Source organism: Lagopus muta, chromosome 7, assembly GCF_023343835.1.
Source record: "Lagopus muta isolate bLagMut1 chromosome 7, bLagMut1 primary, whole genome shotgun sequence".
Classification (NCBI taxonomy): Eukaryota; Metazoa; Chordata; class Aves; order Galliformes; family Phasianidae; genus Lagopus; species Lagopus muta.
Window position 1 is genome coordinate 45,082,467 of NC_064439.1, and position 15,394 is coordinate 45,097,860.

The window sequence follows — 15,394 nt, forward strand, 5'->3', positions numbered from 1 at the left end:
GAATCTAGGAATACAGCCATGATTTTTGAAGCCTCAGCTATGGTTATATGAGTAAGAGCACCTTGAAAATAAGAGCCCTAGAGATAGAAGAACAAGTAGACAAATACACGATACAGGCATTGACTGCTTCAAGCTTGACTTCCTGAGGAAGAAAGAAATCCTGGCTGTGATTTTCTCCACCTGCCTTATTTTGAATTTCCCTCTTCTCACCCAAAACTAACAAGAGGGCAGATATTTGGAACGTAACTGTCTTGCATGTATTCTGTGAAAACATGAAGCTAGATGGAACACGGTAAGCCAATTTACTTTCTCTCATGAGGGAAAAGTAGCCCAGATGTTGCTGCTCCTCGCTTATGGCTGCCACCTGATTGCTGGGTGAGCACATGCAGTCACCCCTGGGTAGATTTGCACAAGCACTGTCCCTGTTTTTTAGTGCTGGCACCAACAGCTGCTGCATTAACAGCTCGCAGTAGAAACTGACATTACTCTAATTGAAGCAAAGCTTAACCTGAGGCAAAGAAAGTTCATAGGGAAACCATGACTGCTGTCTGCTCAAACAAAACTTGCTCATTGGTTGTAATGTAAGGGCCACTCCACAGCCCAGACTCTATTCCAATTTTAGAAGACCAAAAGCAGTATAATGCACATGGCATTGATTTCAACACCACAAAGAAGCTTTAAAAGCCACGCCACCTTTTTGGATAGCACTTTCCTTTGCTTCCTGTGTCAATATTCAGTGTTACATTATTTACAAGCTTTTGAGCCTTTTATGCAGTCATTTCATTTGCCTTCATGACTGAGACTTGGAAAACAAAAGTGCAAGAAATGCAGATGGATGAGGTGAAATATCATGAGAAAGTATGTGCTTTTCCACTGGCCTTACTGAACTTTGCTCAACCCCAGAGGACAGAGCTGAAGTACTGAAAGTGCTTCTACACAGCTGACAAGTTATCCAGAGCCAAGCAAAGGAGAAAGACTCGAGAGGTCAGAGCAGGCTGTTAAATGCTTTACTGGAGTCTTGGTGCAGGTGGTGTTTCAGCACACAGCCACATGGCAGCATGCCATTTTTCCTCTGTTTTTTTTGCCCTTCTCCTTGTAGTGCAGTGAAAGAAAGTGGAGAAAAAAGGCTGAGGGGTCTTCTAAACCAAGGCCATCCAGACAAAACTGTACCTAATACAGCTTTTCCTGTGCTGTGCATCCTTCTGATACAGTAACAGACCCATGGGGGAAAGGGGAAATGATCTCCTTTCCCTGCTCCTACCCACATATGTTTCACATGCACAATCCTCTGTTCCCCTTCCCAGCTCAGTTCAGACCAGAGCTTTATATGCTGAATAATGAGGAACAGTGCATTGATGTGACTGCTTTTTCAATCTCCTCAGACAGAAGACATGGAGGAAGTACTAAATCTACAGTCTACGCTATTTATCGTTACAGCCACAGATGGCTACAACCTTTTATTTATACTTTTCTCACAGTCTCCATCTATGCCACGGAAAACCTGACTTGACATTTCAGTGGTGAAAAGGTGACAAAGGAAAAACAGGTGGCAATTTTCTTCCCTCTGAGAGAATGACTGTCTACAAAGCCAGTGTAAACCCATTGCAAACCACTTCAGAGGCCACAAACAGCACCTCACTTCATGCCCCACCAGAGCAGTGCAACCTGTGTCCCTTTATCTTGTCTAAGTCACTCAAAAACTTGAGTTCACTTCAAAATTTTCCCCTGCAACAAACATTTTTCCTTCCCTTAAACAACCAGCAAGTCTCACTTGAATAACGAAGCAGAAGAGAAACAGATCAAAGTAAGCAACTGGTTTCTAATCCCTCTACACTTGTTAAGAACTGGCCCACAGTGGAGTATTTGCTCATACCCTAGGAGCCTGGGGACTGTATTTTGCTACCCAGGCAACTTATTCACATCATCAAGTAAAGCCCAATGGACAGTATCTGCAAACTGATTTGAATGAAAAATCCTGCATCTCACCCAGCTGTCTGTCTTTTCTTTACTTAACAAAATGTGAATACAGTGTCAGTTTGGAGGCTTTTATACACAAAGTAGTGAAGATCAGAATGAAAACATGAGCAGACTGGTTAGACGTTGCTTTATCCTCTGGTGTTTGTGCTGCAGATCATCATAAGACTATGAAAGGATGCAGTTCCCTTACGTGAAGCTTGTGCTGAGAAGTGGCGTGCCTTACACCCTCGAGAGAAATGGAAGATTTGATTCCAAACACCATCAATGTATAAGGGTGTATCTGCAATGATCTGTTTGAGTTCTACCATCAGAGGTGAACAAAAAGAGCAAGATGTGAAAATTCCTAGTCTGCCCATTGAATGAGATGCCTTTATGGATAACTTTGATCTTTTTAGGCACAAACCTAGAGATGCTGCTCTCCAAAGAGAAAACAAGCGTTCCCTGTACGCATTCTTCCCACTTCATGTACTTGATGAAGCCTACCTGGAGTTTCAGCTGTTTTTAAATACTGTCTGGATAAAGTGCATAGGCCGTGCACGTGAGAATGCACACCTTGGGCCATATGCCAGCACCATACAGTGTGTGACAAGTTGCCAGGAATCAGTGCTGAGGAAGTGAATGCAGTCGATGCAGAGCTGCCTTTAGCATTATGTTCTGAATACGGTCTAGGCAAGCTGCTCCTTTGCCCTTTCGTGGGAAGATTCAAGGAGGCTACAGCCATTATTTCACTTTACTCAGTGTTTCATGTACCACCATAAGTATGAATTGCACTGGAAAGTCAAGCCTTTCACAACAAAACTGCCTCCCCAGAACACCGATCAGGCAAAGAACATCACCACATGAACAAATTCTTGCTTTACATTTTCAACATTGTTTTAAAGGCAGGAATGAATGTACATTTAGTTCTGATATTAAAAAAAAATGTTTCATTCAAATTTCAACATTGCAGTATTAAATACACCTACATTGTGAGAGCATAGGAGCATCTGGAGACAACATTATCCCCTGAGCAGTTTGGAATAGTCGCTGAGTGCTTCAATGGAGGTTCATCCAGAGAGAATCACGCTGTAGTAAATGCTGAAGGTTTTCAATCAGAATTCTTTCAGAATAAAGTCAGTCTGAGGCTGGGTTTTCCTGCAACCATTTGCTGAGCTGATAATTTAAAGGAAAGCTGAACCTCTCTGTTATAAAATCAACGAGTGGGTTCTGTTAATAACAGGATTATTATATAGGATAGGGATGTTTCCACATGACTTAAAGCTGTGTCTACTTACAGAGCACTTTTTAAAACAACACAGCCTAACTCCAAAGGGAAACAATTAGTAGCCATCTCCTGAGAAACAAAACTGTGCTGGTCCCAGACTCTCAGAGGAGTGACCAAGGGCTAGATATAAGCAGGAACTGAAAGGTGCAGAGGTAAGGCTTAAATTTACTGAACCAAAATGATGTTCTTGAACATCAACTCTTCCCTCAGCCACCTCTAAATACTGTCAGCTCCTGCATTCTGGGGACCTGGGCAGCCTGGTCTGGGATTAAATGTGGAGGTTGGTGGCCCTGCCTGTGGCAGGGGGGTTGGAGATTCATTGATCCTTGAAGTCCCTTCCAATCATGGCCATTCCGTGATTCTCTCCAGTAGCCTTTTAAGTGTAAGATGCAGAATCATCAAGAAGCGTGTGCAGGCTTTGTCATGAAGTGACCTCAGTGCTAGTCCTGCTCCCTGCATCCCGTCCCCTGCTCACCTAGTAAATTTCTTAGTGACTCTTCATGTAAAAGAGCCAAGTGGAAACCTTGCATTCAGCTTGGCTTTCTGTCATGGTGTCAGGACGGGAAATGTTGCTTTGAATATATGGGCAAGGAAGAGTTTGACTGTACTTCCATTTTCTGTCCAAATGCTCCCCCCAGTTCCATGCTGTTCTCAGGATGGAACTTTAGAGAGATGGATCCTGTGTAGACCGAGGCAAATCTAATGGGGCCTCATTCACCTCTGCAGCATTTCCACGCATTTCACTTGAGGCAGCTGTCTGTGTGTTCTGGTGGTCTCATAAGTCAGGGTAGTGGCTGCACTGGGTCACATCCTGAAGCACCTTATGCTGTATTTGAATTGCGTGCATGTCTGAACTGAGGATTCTGGGTTTCACTGCAGAGCCATGCACTTAGGATTGGAGGGCCTAACACATTTGGTGGAAATATTAGCTGTAGTGTGCTTTGAATGGAAAAGAGAAAGAAGCAGGCTTGAGGTCACGCATCATTTGAGACCAGCGGTTAATTCTTCATTACTCAACTGGTATCAGAGAGAAATCCTAACAAAATTAAACTCAACAATGCAGCTATCATCAAATCCACACAAAGCCTCCAGGAGCTCAAATAGAAAGGTACCATATGGGTAAGGCTGCAGAAGCTAATTTTAACATTATTCGGTTCAGCAAAGAACACATCCTGATTCAAAATGTGGCTTTATTCTTAGCTCACATTTGTTATACTTACTTATTTTTTCTGAAGATCGATTCTCACTTTTAGTAATTATTAAGACATGTTTTTTTGATAGTAAGTGAGGTGTTTTTACTAAATCTGGTGCTTTTTCTTTGATAACTAGGAGAATGTATAATTAGGTATCTTAATTTTTAGACTGCATTCTATTAGGAAAAAAGCAGATAATGCTTCTCATTTCTAAGGGGATTGCTTTTTATTCATTATTTAAGGTAATCTGGGTGGAAATTCCAATTACAATATGCTTTAATCAGTTAAATATAATTACACAGAGTATTATGAATACAAAATATTTATTGAATGATATTTTGAAGTAAAAACTTTGAATCAGGAATTCTTTCTGACCATGTGCCCTTCAAGATGCCCAGAAGCAGAGGAGGTTAACTACTTACTTTCAAGGCTTTGTTATATGTCATAAGCTATAAACACATTCTAGTAGAAAACATTCATTGCACTTCTTTTTGAAGCCATCATTTTTTCAGCCTACCTTTTCTCACTGAGGCAGAAAAATAAACTTAAAGTTTAGTTCCTTTGTTAATCTACTCCCAAGTCAGCCTGGACATCGGTCAGTTAATACTTTTTTATTTTGCTGAAGATTTATTTATTTTTTCTTCTAAATGATGAAAACAAAAATCTATGTTTGTTTGTAAAACTGTTTTGGCTCAAGGCTCTGTATCTCTTCATATCAATCAGCCAACACTAATATGCGTGACAGAAAGTAGGACACAGATCCCCAAAGAGGGATGAAAAAATGAAATGACAGACAAGTTGGAAAAGATGCAGGGTCATTTCCCTTTCAGCTCCAGTGAAATACCTTGTTTTATGAGTCAGCATTTGAGATGCAAATAGTTTGCCATTATAAAATTAGTAAGATGATGAATGCCAGATATTTGCAGAATGTATTTTGGTAGCCCAGTTGAGTGAAGCTGGAACAAACAGAACTGATTTTTTAGAGATAAGCATTAGAAAGCACCAACCCAGGAGCTGTTTCCACTTTGGATATCTGATCAAGCAATCAGAACATCAAGCTGTTGTGAGACAGGAATAAAAACACCTATCAGAGAAAAACAGCCAAGTCTCGTTTGGGGAACTCTGTTTCAGAAATCACTGTATATAGAGACCCATTCTCCTAAGACACTATGATCAATTCCTTCTAAAGGCCACTGAGAAAGTTAGAGGTTCCTTGACCCAAGGCCTTCACCAGCAGTTCTGTACTGTCAACGTCAGTCAAAATGCCAAGAGAACATTACTTTCCCACAAGCACAGATGAACAGCAGAACTTGCAGATCCTTCTGAGCCCATGTTTGAACACTTCACCCAAATACATCTCCACACAGTCATGGTACTGACCTTTCGTCTTTGCAGCAGCAGCCCAAGTCGGCAGGGACCCACTAGGATCACCAAGTCCAACTCCTGGCTCCACACAGGACCATCCAAAATTCAAACCCTGTATCTGAGAGCTCTGTCCAGATGCTCCTTGAACTCTGGCACTTGGGGCCATGCCCACCCCCTCTGGTGAGGAACCTTTTCCTAATGCTCTATCTGTGGAAAGCTGATGGATTTATATTGCAACAAGTTATCAGAGATACTTCCTTCCTCCACCCTTTCCCCCATCCTCCTGTTCAAACAAATTCTGAGAAGAAAAGATAAGATTTTGCAGGTTGTAACAGCACAGATACCCTCACATAGCGATTTTTTCTCTACTGAAAACTCATTTTCTAGGAAAGCTTTAAAGTCATCAGCTCTAATGAAAGTGACAGATAAATTAAGCTTGATTTGGGAAAATAAGTGACGGTGTATTCCAGGGGAAGGCTGGGTCAGGCACATGTGGAATTGCTTGTGTTAATGCCAGGCAGCTTGTCTGAGTCTGAACAACATGCATCAAGAGTGAGGTCCTGTACTGAGAGCAGAGGGAGCCAATCAGATGAGGTCCAGCCCTACAATCAATATCCTTGTGCATCTAAACCTCATCACATCGTTCCCAAATTTCTCTATTTCTAAACAGAATGATCGATTCATGCCTACTGGGACACCGTTAAGCTCAGCTGCCTAATGTTTGCAAAGCATGTTGATAGCCCCAGGTGAGATCTGCTCCATAATTACAAGAGCTGCACATATCTCCTTGATGCCGTTGCACTTTTTAACCCACCCTTTTATCACCCGGTATTTCCTGCACCCTCCCCTGCAGGCAAAGCGATGAGTGAACAGAAATGACAAAGCGCGCTCCCAAACTTCCCTCCCACTCTCCTCTCCTCCATCTGTCGGAGAGAGAGATTTTATTTGCTGCAGGAGTACTGTCTGGCTAAAAATGTGAGCACTTTTTACAGCGTGATCTCACTCTCTCCTCCACGCACACCCACTGCTCAAGTGCTTCGTTTTGAAGTATGACATTGCTTCCTAGCTAACACCCAGTGGAAGAAGAGACTTCTAAAGATGTTCTATTAGGTGCTGACTAAAAGGTGGCTTTAACATCCCACATGCTGTTCACCGCTGATCATCTCCATGCTACCTCTTGGGAACAGAAAGGAGCAGAGGATATCCGACAATTAAGGTTATTTTGCTTTCTTTTTCCCCATCACAAACAGTCCATTTCAGTCATACGCCTCACCATTTCCAAATTTCAAGGTGCAGCCCCGAGTCTCATGACAAATTGGTACTCCTCTTTAATTCCAGGTACTCCTCCTGGAATGAAATGCCTCCTCTTCCTTTAAAGGAAAGCAGTGCACAAGTACAATTTGGGACTTTCTTGAGGGTGATTGGCCAAATGAGCGATCCTTCTCCAGCATGTATAACGCTCTAGCAACCTAGACAGATTTTATCCCGTATTTTTCTTCTTCGTTTTATAGTAGCCTTAGCAGAGGACAAAACGGGGACTGTTGGAAGATAAATGTCAAGAAGAAGTGGCATTTTTTCCTTAATTTCATCCCAGTTTTGTTAGCAGGAATATGGAGATGAGAGATCCATAGATTTGGTCAGACAGAGATTGTGTCCTTTCCTTCCAAAGAACACAATTTCTTCATATTATGCTCTAGCAATTCCTATAAAAAGGCTTCAACCAAGAAAGCAGATGTATTACTGATGCCAATTAAAGGCACAGATGATTACAGCTCTTATTTAAAGCTTGTTACACCTGGAAGGAAATGGTTTCCAGTTGGGGAATGATGACCAGACAACTGGTGACCCCAGCTTTGGACAAGCTTGAGTCAAATCCTACCACTGCTCAAGTCACAGCTCCTCCAGGCCAAAGGGGATCGCCCAAAGCACTACTTACTGAAGTTTCAGCATCATTGACTTCTTGGCAACTCAGAAGCCACAAAAGATTCAAGAAGATGCCCCAGCAAAAATAGGTAGAGAGAACAATTTATGAATGATAAAACACAAAATGAAAGGTGAAGGGAAAAGGAAAGATTTACAGCCTTAAAGCAAAGAGTGGAAAGAGGCGGTATTCTCCTTTCACCCTTGTTCACAGCTCTGTGAAACAGAGAGCAAGTTTGAATTGCCATCACAAAACTACTCCACACAACAAAGCCTTTTCCCCACTGCAACAAGACTGCTGCAGAGCTATGAATACCCTGGCTCACAGGTACAGCTCATCGTACTACAAGTTTATTCATTCTTTAAGCATCAGTGACTCCTCTAGCCAAAATAGAGTGGTGAGAAACTGTGAATGTAACGTATTGGGAAAGTCCTTCCTATTAGCTGGTGTTTAATCTTATTTGAACAGCATCAGACTGAATAGAAACACATCCAAAGTGACAGGGTCAAAAAGCTGTGAGAGCTGCCCAGGCACTTTATTTACCAAGACAAGCTCAGCAACTGGAAGCTTATAGCTTTTTCATTACTTCCTTATGCACTTCAGCTTGATTCCCTCTGCTCTCTATGCAGGTCTCAAGCCAAGAGTTCTTTGTAACGGCGTAAAATACATCTGTAAGGAAACTTGTCTGTGATTATATCTATGAACTGTGGAAAATAGTTCTGCATGATTTGCTCAAAGATTTAAATGCTTTCTATCTGTCTGGCAATCATGGATCAAATGAATACGACAGCACCGATAAGCTATTGCATCACTTTTAAAGGAGAAAAAAAAAGAGATTGCAAAGGATTAGTTGTCCTAAAACTTCACAGTTCCAAGAACTGATGGAGTTGTGTAAGCAGTATAAATACCCACATTTACTGGACCCAGTGCAGGAGTTCCTAGTCTTGAAAGTAACGTCACATCATAGTTGATCCTATCAAGGAGCAAATTGAGTGAGGAAATGGAAAGAGCTTTTGAAGAAAATGGGTAAAATCAGCCATCATCCAATGCTAAAACCAAGATACTGGGCTGCATCACCATTGGTACGACCCAGTTCTTCTCTTCCTAAACATGCAGAAATGTCATATTATGACAAGGCTGAGTAGCTCAACAAATTACCCACCTGTAAGTCCAGCCAGGCCCATAAGGCAGGCAGCTCCTTCTCAGCTTCTGCCTCCACCCTGTGAAGCATTCCCAGAAATGTGTGCGCAGCAGTAGAATGAGGGTCTCCCTACAACGCATGGAAGGGGTCACCATTGACAAGTCCCTGAATCAGAGTGCTCTCCCAGGAAACAGGGGATCCAGGCTTAGCAGAGGATGAGCCTGGCTTCTAGGCTGCTGGTATCTCCACCTGAGGCAACAACAAAAAAGTTCTGCAGTCTCTTATCAGAGAACAGGGGCTCAACCTTACCCTCACAAACACGATCCACTGACACAGGAGCTGAAGATCTCTTTTCAAGGTCCAGTTTGTTGGTTTGTTTTAAATGCAGGACTACTAGTGCTGACATCTGCAACTAGAGTGTATATCCTCCTTTCCTAAATGAGTCCCTCCTCACTCTCCCTTCGGCCAAAAATACCCCTCATTAACTCATCTTCGGCAGTAGCTGAAGGCATATCAGCATGTAGCTCAGCATCCTCCTGGCAGAGGCCAGTTTAAAACCTGACTTCCCAGAAAACAGAAGTACTCATCATCATTTTGTCCTCTAAGTCTCATTTGGCTGCCTCTAAGTGAAAATAAGTAACTCTGATCTGTCCTTTTGAAGGAAAGACTAATGCAAGCCTCCAGGCTGTGCACTACAGACACCCCGGCTCCCTGATTCCCCCACTCTCAGTTCCAAAGATAGGGAGGGGATCTGAAACCTACCTTGACTCAGTATCTTCCTTTCTACATGCCTCTTGCAGACACACACCATTTCAGATTGCCAGCAGCTCTCCTCTTAGTGCCCTTTTTCTCTGCATCTTGCATCTTCTTAATGGGAAAAAGCGACTTCATCCACTTCTGCTTCAGTGTCCTTTTAGGCAACTCTATGTTCAAGGGCTCCTCTCTTTTTAGGGACCCTGTTTAAGACTACTAAAAATGTAAACTTCCCGAGAGAAAGGCAATACAGTGCATGCAAAGTGCCCCAAACTATAGTGACTTTGACTGGGATGTCATTAATGATATTGGAGCATCTCAGAGCTCAGCATTATTTAAACTGACTACTTGGTAGCAGATCTCCTTAAAATGTTTTGCTCTAACCTATTTCTATGGAAACTGCCAACTTTTAAACCACTCAAACGTTCTATCCCAGTTTGAAGGCAAAACAAAACAAAACCTTAATCTCACAATTTCATAATGCATTTCTAGCACAGGACAACCAAATATTACAATTAATAGCTTGCAGAGAGGCACAAGTCACTGAACTTGAATGACACAGCTTCAGTGAAGTTGAATTCATCCCTTTGCAAAAGTGAATTGCAAGCTCTAACTGCTACAAGATTTAAAGAAAACTGCATTAAAAGTAATTTGTGAATGTCTGAAAAACTGACATTATTTAAATATACACAACACATTCTGGAGAGTGGACTAAAAGCAGTGTCAGTGGACTAAAACCCATGCTGGCTGGGCTAGATCCCCTGGTAGTCTCACAACCTCTTGCAGAAGTACATTTCCACACACCTATGCATTTCTTCATGGGTGTTAGGTGAGACATGCAGAACTGACATATCAACTATACCAAGATAAAGAAGTGAAGAGTATGTATGTTGCCTTGTGCTTTGCTAATAGATTTCTGCATTACATGTTAACTGAAAGCCTGAGTGACAGAGTTGCCATAAATCCAACACACAGCAAGACCTGCAGATGCTTTAGTAATTGTGGGTGTGAAGGTTTCCACAAAAACTAAATGCTCCCAGAAGCAAGGCGGAAGCCAGGCAGCAATGTCTGTTGTCCCCATTCCTGTAAGGAAGGGGGATTCACAATCGGTTTGAGCAAATAACTTCATAGGGTTTGCTGGCAGGAAAACCTTCTATTTTATTTACACTAAGACAATTTCCTTCCTCCTACATCTTCTGAGAGCATAAAAGCAATAGGTTTCCCTGTGAGAATGAAAGCAAATACTGAAAACGTAGCAAGTGCTTGAATGTCCTGCTGAGTTGGAGTTTCTAACAGATGATTACCAGAAGAGTGTTTTGAAATAAAATTATGTGCACACTTACACAACAATGCTTTTAAGAGGTGTACAGGAAAAAGTTGAAAAGTGCCCCTCACTTACCACACATCCCCCAGCATTAATATGAGGTTCAAATTAATAAGAGATCTTTTACTTCTTGGGGTATTTGGAATTTTAGACCCAAAGCTACCTTCCAACTATTTTAAGTGGGTGTTCCTTCTTTTTCATTTTGATGTCATTTTTGTATCCCCAGGGAAAGAGATTTTCAAGCCATCAGTTTCTGTACTTTTGAAGCCTTCTCTAAATTCTTTTCAGCTCAATAAGGTTTAGACAGGCAGAAGTGGGTGGATCAGCTTGACAGCCTGCATCCACTACTCAACTCCAAGGGTTTCAGTGCAACATGCATCTTGCATGTACCAAGGCATCTGTCACAGCTCTTAAGCCTCTTAGAGTCAAGGCTGTTAGCTGGTCTAGAATGTTGTGGCTTCCACCCGGGGCCAGAAGGATTTTTAAGTAAGTGAAAAGCCAAGGGTGTATCCCTTTTTGCTGATTAAACACTCAAACAGGATTAACACACACAGATAATTATTATCTGAATAGACTGATGTGGAAAAGAGAGGTCTGTGTTTATTTAAGCGCAATGACACTGGAGGAAAAAAAATTGTAAGCACTGTCACTAGACAGGAAATCCAACTAGATTTCCCTTTTCAGCTTGAATATTGCTCACGTCTTGGTCTAATATGTCTCTAAAACTGTGAGTTTGAAATTTAAATTGCCTGTAATTTCGGCTATCAGCAATCCAATGACCAAGGATCTCGGGTCCCTGCACTAAAGAAATGTACTCCAAATGAAGTTCTCAACACAATGTAATTTCTGTTCTTTCTTCTCTTTGCTTTCTTTTTGCTTAGTGTTTTACAGAGATACTTTAAAGCTTCGCTTTTCCTGTAAAGGGAAAGAAAAAATACGATCCCTGGATCTTTAAACTGAAGAGTGAGGAGTTTTAAACTGTAATTACCTTAGAAAGTGTAGGTAACATCTACTGCCACAAATGAGTAAATACTGGAGTAAACACTCAGGTCAAGAAACTAATCAGCAAAATTTCTAAGAGTAATTTCAAATGCAAAATACATTCTGTTATAGAAAATAAAGCCAATGATGTTACATTAATGCTCTAGCTTGCCTAATCCTTGATTTCTACAGTGCAAGTGACCAGCACTACATTTCATGCATGAGTATTTTTAAACTTTCTAGACACTTAAGCAACAAGGCTTCTTTAATAAGCAGCACTTAGTAAAGAGTCTTCTGGCACACAACAGCACTTACAGTGCAATAGAAAACCATCACTGCTGCTCACGCTGCTCCATTCTTCAGCAGCACTTCATTTTGATCCATAGAAATTGTCCCACTTTGAAAACATCAGGCATAAGAGCCAGCTCCTGAGCTTTCAGCAAAAGGTAATTATTAAAACAATTTGTTCAGTATACAAGCAGCTCACTTTTCAAGATAAAATATTTCAACAACTAAATAACACTGTAATTACGCACGTGTAACATAGAAATCCATCTAAAATGAGGAGATGAGAGCACGTTGGAGATGCTGAAGTCCCAGAAGTGAAACAGTGTCATCGTGAACTGATACTCTGGCCCAAATTGTGCCCTGCTCATATGGTTGGTCAGTCAGCTGTGGCTTTCCCAAAGCATTCAAAAATAAGACAGAAATCACACAGTTTTAACCATCTTACAAATTTTATAAAATGTTATTGAACATTACAAAAGGCTTTCTTTGATTGAAATTTATAAAACACCATGTAATACTTTTAAAAGAGAGATTATCTATATTTCAATACGTACAGGTAACAGTTTATATCAAAACTTCATGAAAGAGAAGAAACTTCAAGATTTCCTTGCTTATCTAATTAGAAGTATGTACATTGTCAAAAAAAACAAACATGAACAAGCTTAGGAATGATCATTCTTGTCTATAAAAATATGGAAGAGAGGTACCCCAAGTACCTCACCTGGCGACTTAAGCATTTCCAAGCACAAGACTCAAGGGACAGTAAGTTTACAATGGTAATCTAAAAACAGAAATTAAAACCTCTTAAAATCAGAGAAGCTGTCTTTTTTTCTGAGTGTTCCAGCTCAGAAGAATGATTATGTCAATTAACAGAGAAGAAAAAAAAATAATGAAGACTTGGTAGAAAAATACCCCTGAGATAAGGCCAAAACATGACTGCTTCTTCCTACTTGCTGGTTTCTTTGGCTTTTGGTTACTTTCAAGAAGCAATGTAGATGTGAAAGGAAATCTGTCCTCTCATAGGTTCTATCAGCTACATCATCAGCACAAATCATTATTCTGACAGAAGTGTTAACAACTGAACAAGTAGCTTTTTTCTTCACATTCTTACAATTTCTGACCCCAACACTCTATTCTTCTTTTTAATAAGCCTAATATTTTATTCTAACATTAGATTACCAGAGGACAGAATAGCAGCTGCATATTTTTTCTGATCACCATTTCCCACATCTTCCTTTTTTTCTTGATGGTTTTTTATAAGCAAGTTCTTCAAAAGCCATGCTTTCATCTTCTACTTCATTTTCCAAGTCTCTATCATGCACAGAGTCTGTATTTAAAAAGAAAACAACAAGAAATTGGAAAGACATGACATCTTTTCTCTCTTCATAGTATGACAAGATCTACCACTAGGATTTTATATCAGCAAAATATCTTCATACACATACTGTCACGTTTAAGTGCTGTGTTTTACATGACAAAGCGCCCTGCTGCTCTAGTTGTTATTTTTACACTCAACATCTGTTTTGATGCTATAGCTTTTGGCTTTTTAAAGAAGAGCGTCTTTCCCCTCTCAAGGCTCAGTTTCAGCAGTAAATACATTTGCTTACTGACTTCTAAAGAGGGAGTGACAGGGTATAATGTTGCTTGTAAGACCGTGAGAGCATTCCCATGCAGTCTTATCATTCTGTCATTATTGGAATAGAAAATTGTAACACAAGGCTTTATCACAATAAAATTCTCTAAAATAGAATCACTTTGGTACTTTACATACCGTGCAACTTGTAAGCACTTTATTTCTGCTTTTTTATACAGTTCTTGCAATTCTACCATTAGAATATGTGCTTTTCCTTAAACATATGGGTAGGCACAATGAAGTCTTAAACTTGCCTAAAAGTCTCTAATGCAATTGATAGCATCCAAGCATATTACTTTTGATCTAATACAAAGTAAAATGACCAAAACCAAAAGAAATCTAACTGCATATATTTTTACTTCACAGAGGTCTTAGAACCAAGCTGAAGATCAGTTTTATCAGTACACTGGTTTTCAAGTACTCGGGGACCACTTAACTGCCAATAAAAACAGTGCCAAAGCACAGTTAAAAGCAGGTGTAATAGGTGAAAACAAAGACAGCTGCTCTTCTGTCCTCTCACTCAGGTTTCTATCCTAGGACTGCCCCTGAGCCATAGCTACACACACAGCTGTATGCACACACACACACACACGCTCCATGCAGGCTGGGACAAACTGAGTGCCAGCAGTAGGGCCCTGCTCAATCTGAGTCGCCCTGCAGTCAGCTGTGAGGGAAGACCAAATACCTCACACTTTCCCTAATCCCCTGTGGAAGTGCCTGTTTCTCACTGCCTAAAGTTCTGTGTTGTTGTGTGAATATCCACAGCACTGCTGACCAGGGGAGTGAAGCAACTAAAGCTAAGAGACCGTTACCAAACAGAGACCACTAGAGGGCACAGAAATCTGTGCAATTTCAAAACATACCTTCTTCCTTTATTCTCTGTAAATCCATTTTCTTCAGCCACTTACAAGCCTCATCAGTGACAGCAGACAATTTGTTGGCATGTTCAGTTATTATTTCTTCAGCTGGAATGGAGCACAGTTAGCATTCTGTAAGAACACCTGAGTGTTCTGAGTGACAGACAGGAGCTAAAAGCCAAGCATGCTGACACAAACATGTGTACAATAATGATGCAAAGCAAGAAGTCTTCATCTCCAGTGATTTCATGTACAGACCAAAGTCACTACTGGGGATGAAGAGGCTGTATGTATTAATCTCCAAGCCAACTAACACTGCTAACAAAGAGAGCAGAAGATCACCTCTCCATCCTTGTGTGGCCCTTTGAAGTTGTACCTGAAACTCTTGGACGTATTCTGGTTTATCTATTTTGGAGAATGAAAATTTCTGGCTTTCATTATCGCTCTGAAATTCTGCGTGTCAAGCAACAAGGACAACTGTCATGGTTCACTGAGCAGAAACCTAACTAACGAGCAAAATTTGCACATTTTATCCTTATTGAAAAGGTTTCAGTTAGGAGTGAAGATAAAGCTTTTACAGTACAGTGAAGACCATAACCTAACATTTAGTTACAGATTAACGTATTGTGCTGCTAAGAGCTGAGGAACACATAGAACACTACAGTTTTTCATTACTGCCAGCCATCACAGTGACAAC

General features: G+C 40.9%; 2 protein-coding genes across 9 annotated transcripts in view; both read right to left on the reverse strand.

Moving 5' to 3' along the window:
• The window catches only part of DCLK3 (doublecortin like kinase 3), a 46,160-nt gene extending 36,238 nt beyond the window's left edge, over positions 1-9,922 (reverse strand). The window contains exon 1 of the mRNA XM_048950404.1: positions 8,883-9,922. Within this exon, the coding sequence (XP_048806361.1) occupies positions 8,883-8,904 (22 nt within the window). The 5' untranslated portion in view covers positions 8,905-9,922. The remainder of the gene's footprint in view (positions 1-8,882) is intronic.
• A 3,342-nt stretch (positions 9,923-13,264) lies between these two features.
• The window catches only part of TRANK1 (tetratricopeptide repeat and ankyrin repeat containing 1), a 52,339-nt gene continuing 50,209 nt past the window's right edge, over positions 13,265-15,394 (reverse strand). For all 8 annotated transcript variants that reach the window (XM_048950394.1, XM_048950395.1, XM_048950396.1 and 5 more), the window contains 2 exons: positions 14,704-14,805; positions 13,265-13,534 (listed from right to left, as the gene is read on the reverse strand). In XM_048950394.1, the coding sequence (XP_048806351.1) occupies positions 13,422-13,534; positions 14,704-14,805 (215 nt within the window). In that variant the 3' untranslated portion in view covers positions 13,265-13,421. The remainder of the gene's footprint in view (positions 13,535-14,703; positions 14,806-15,394) is intronic.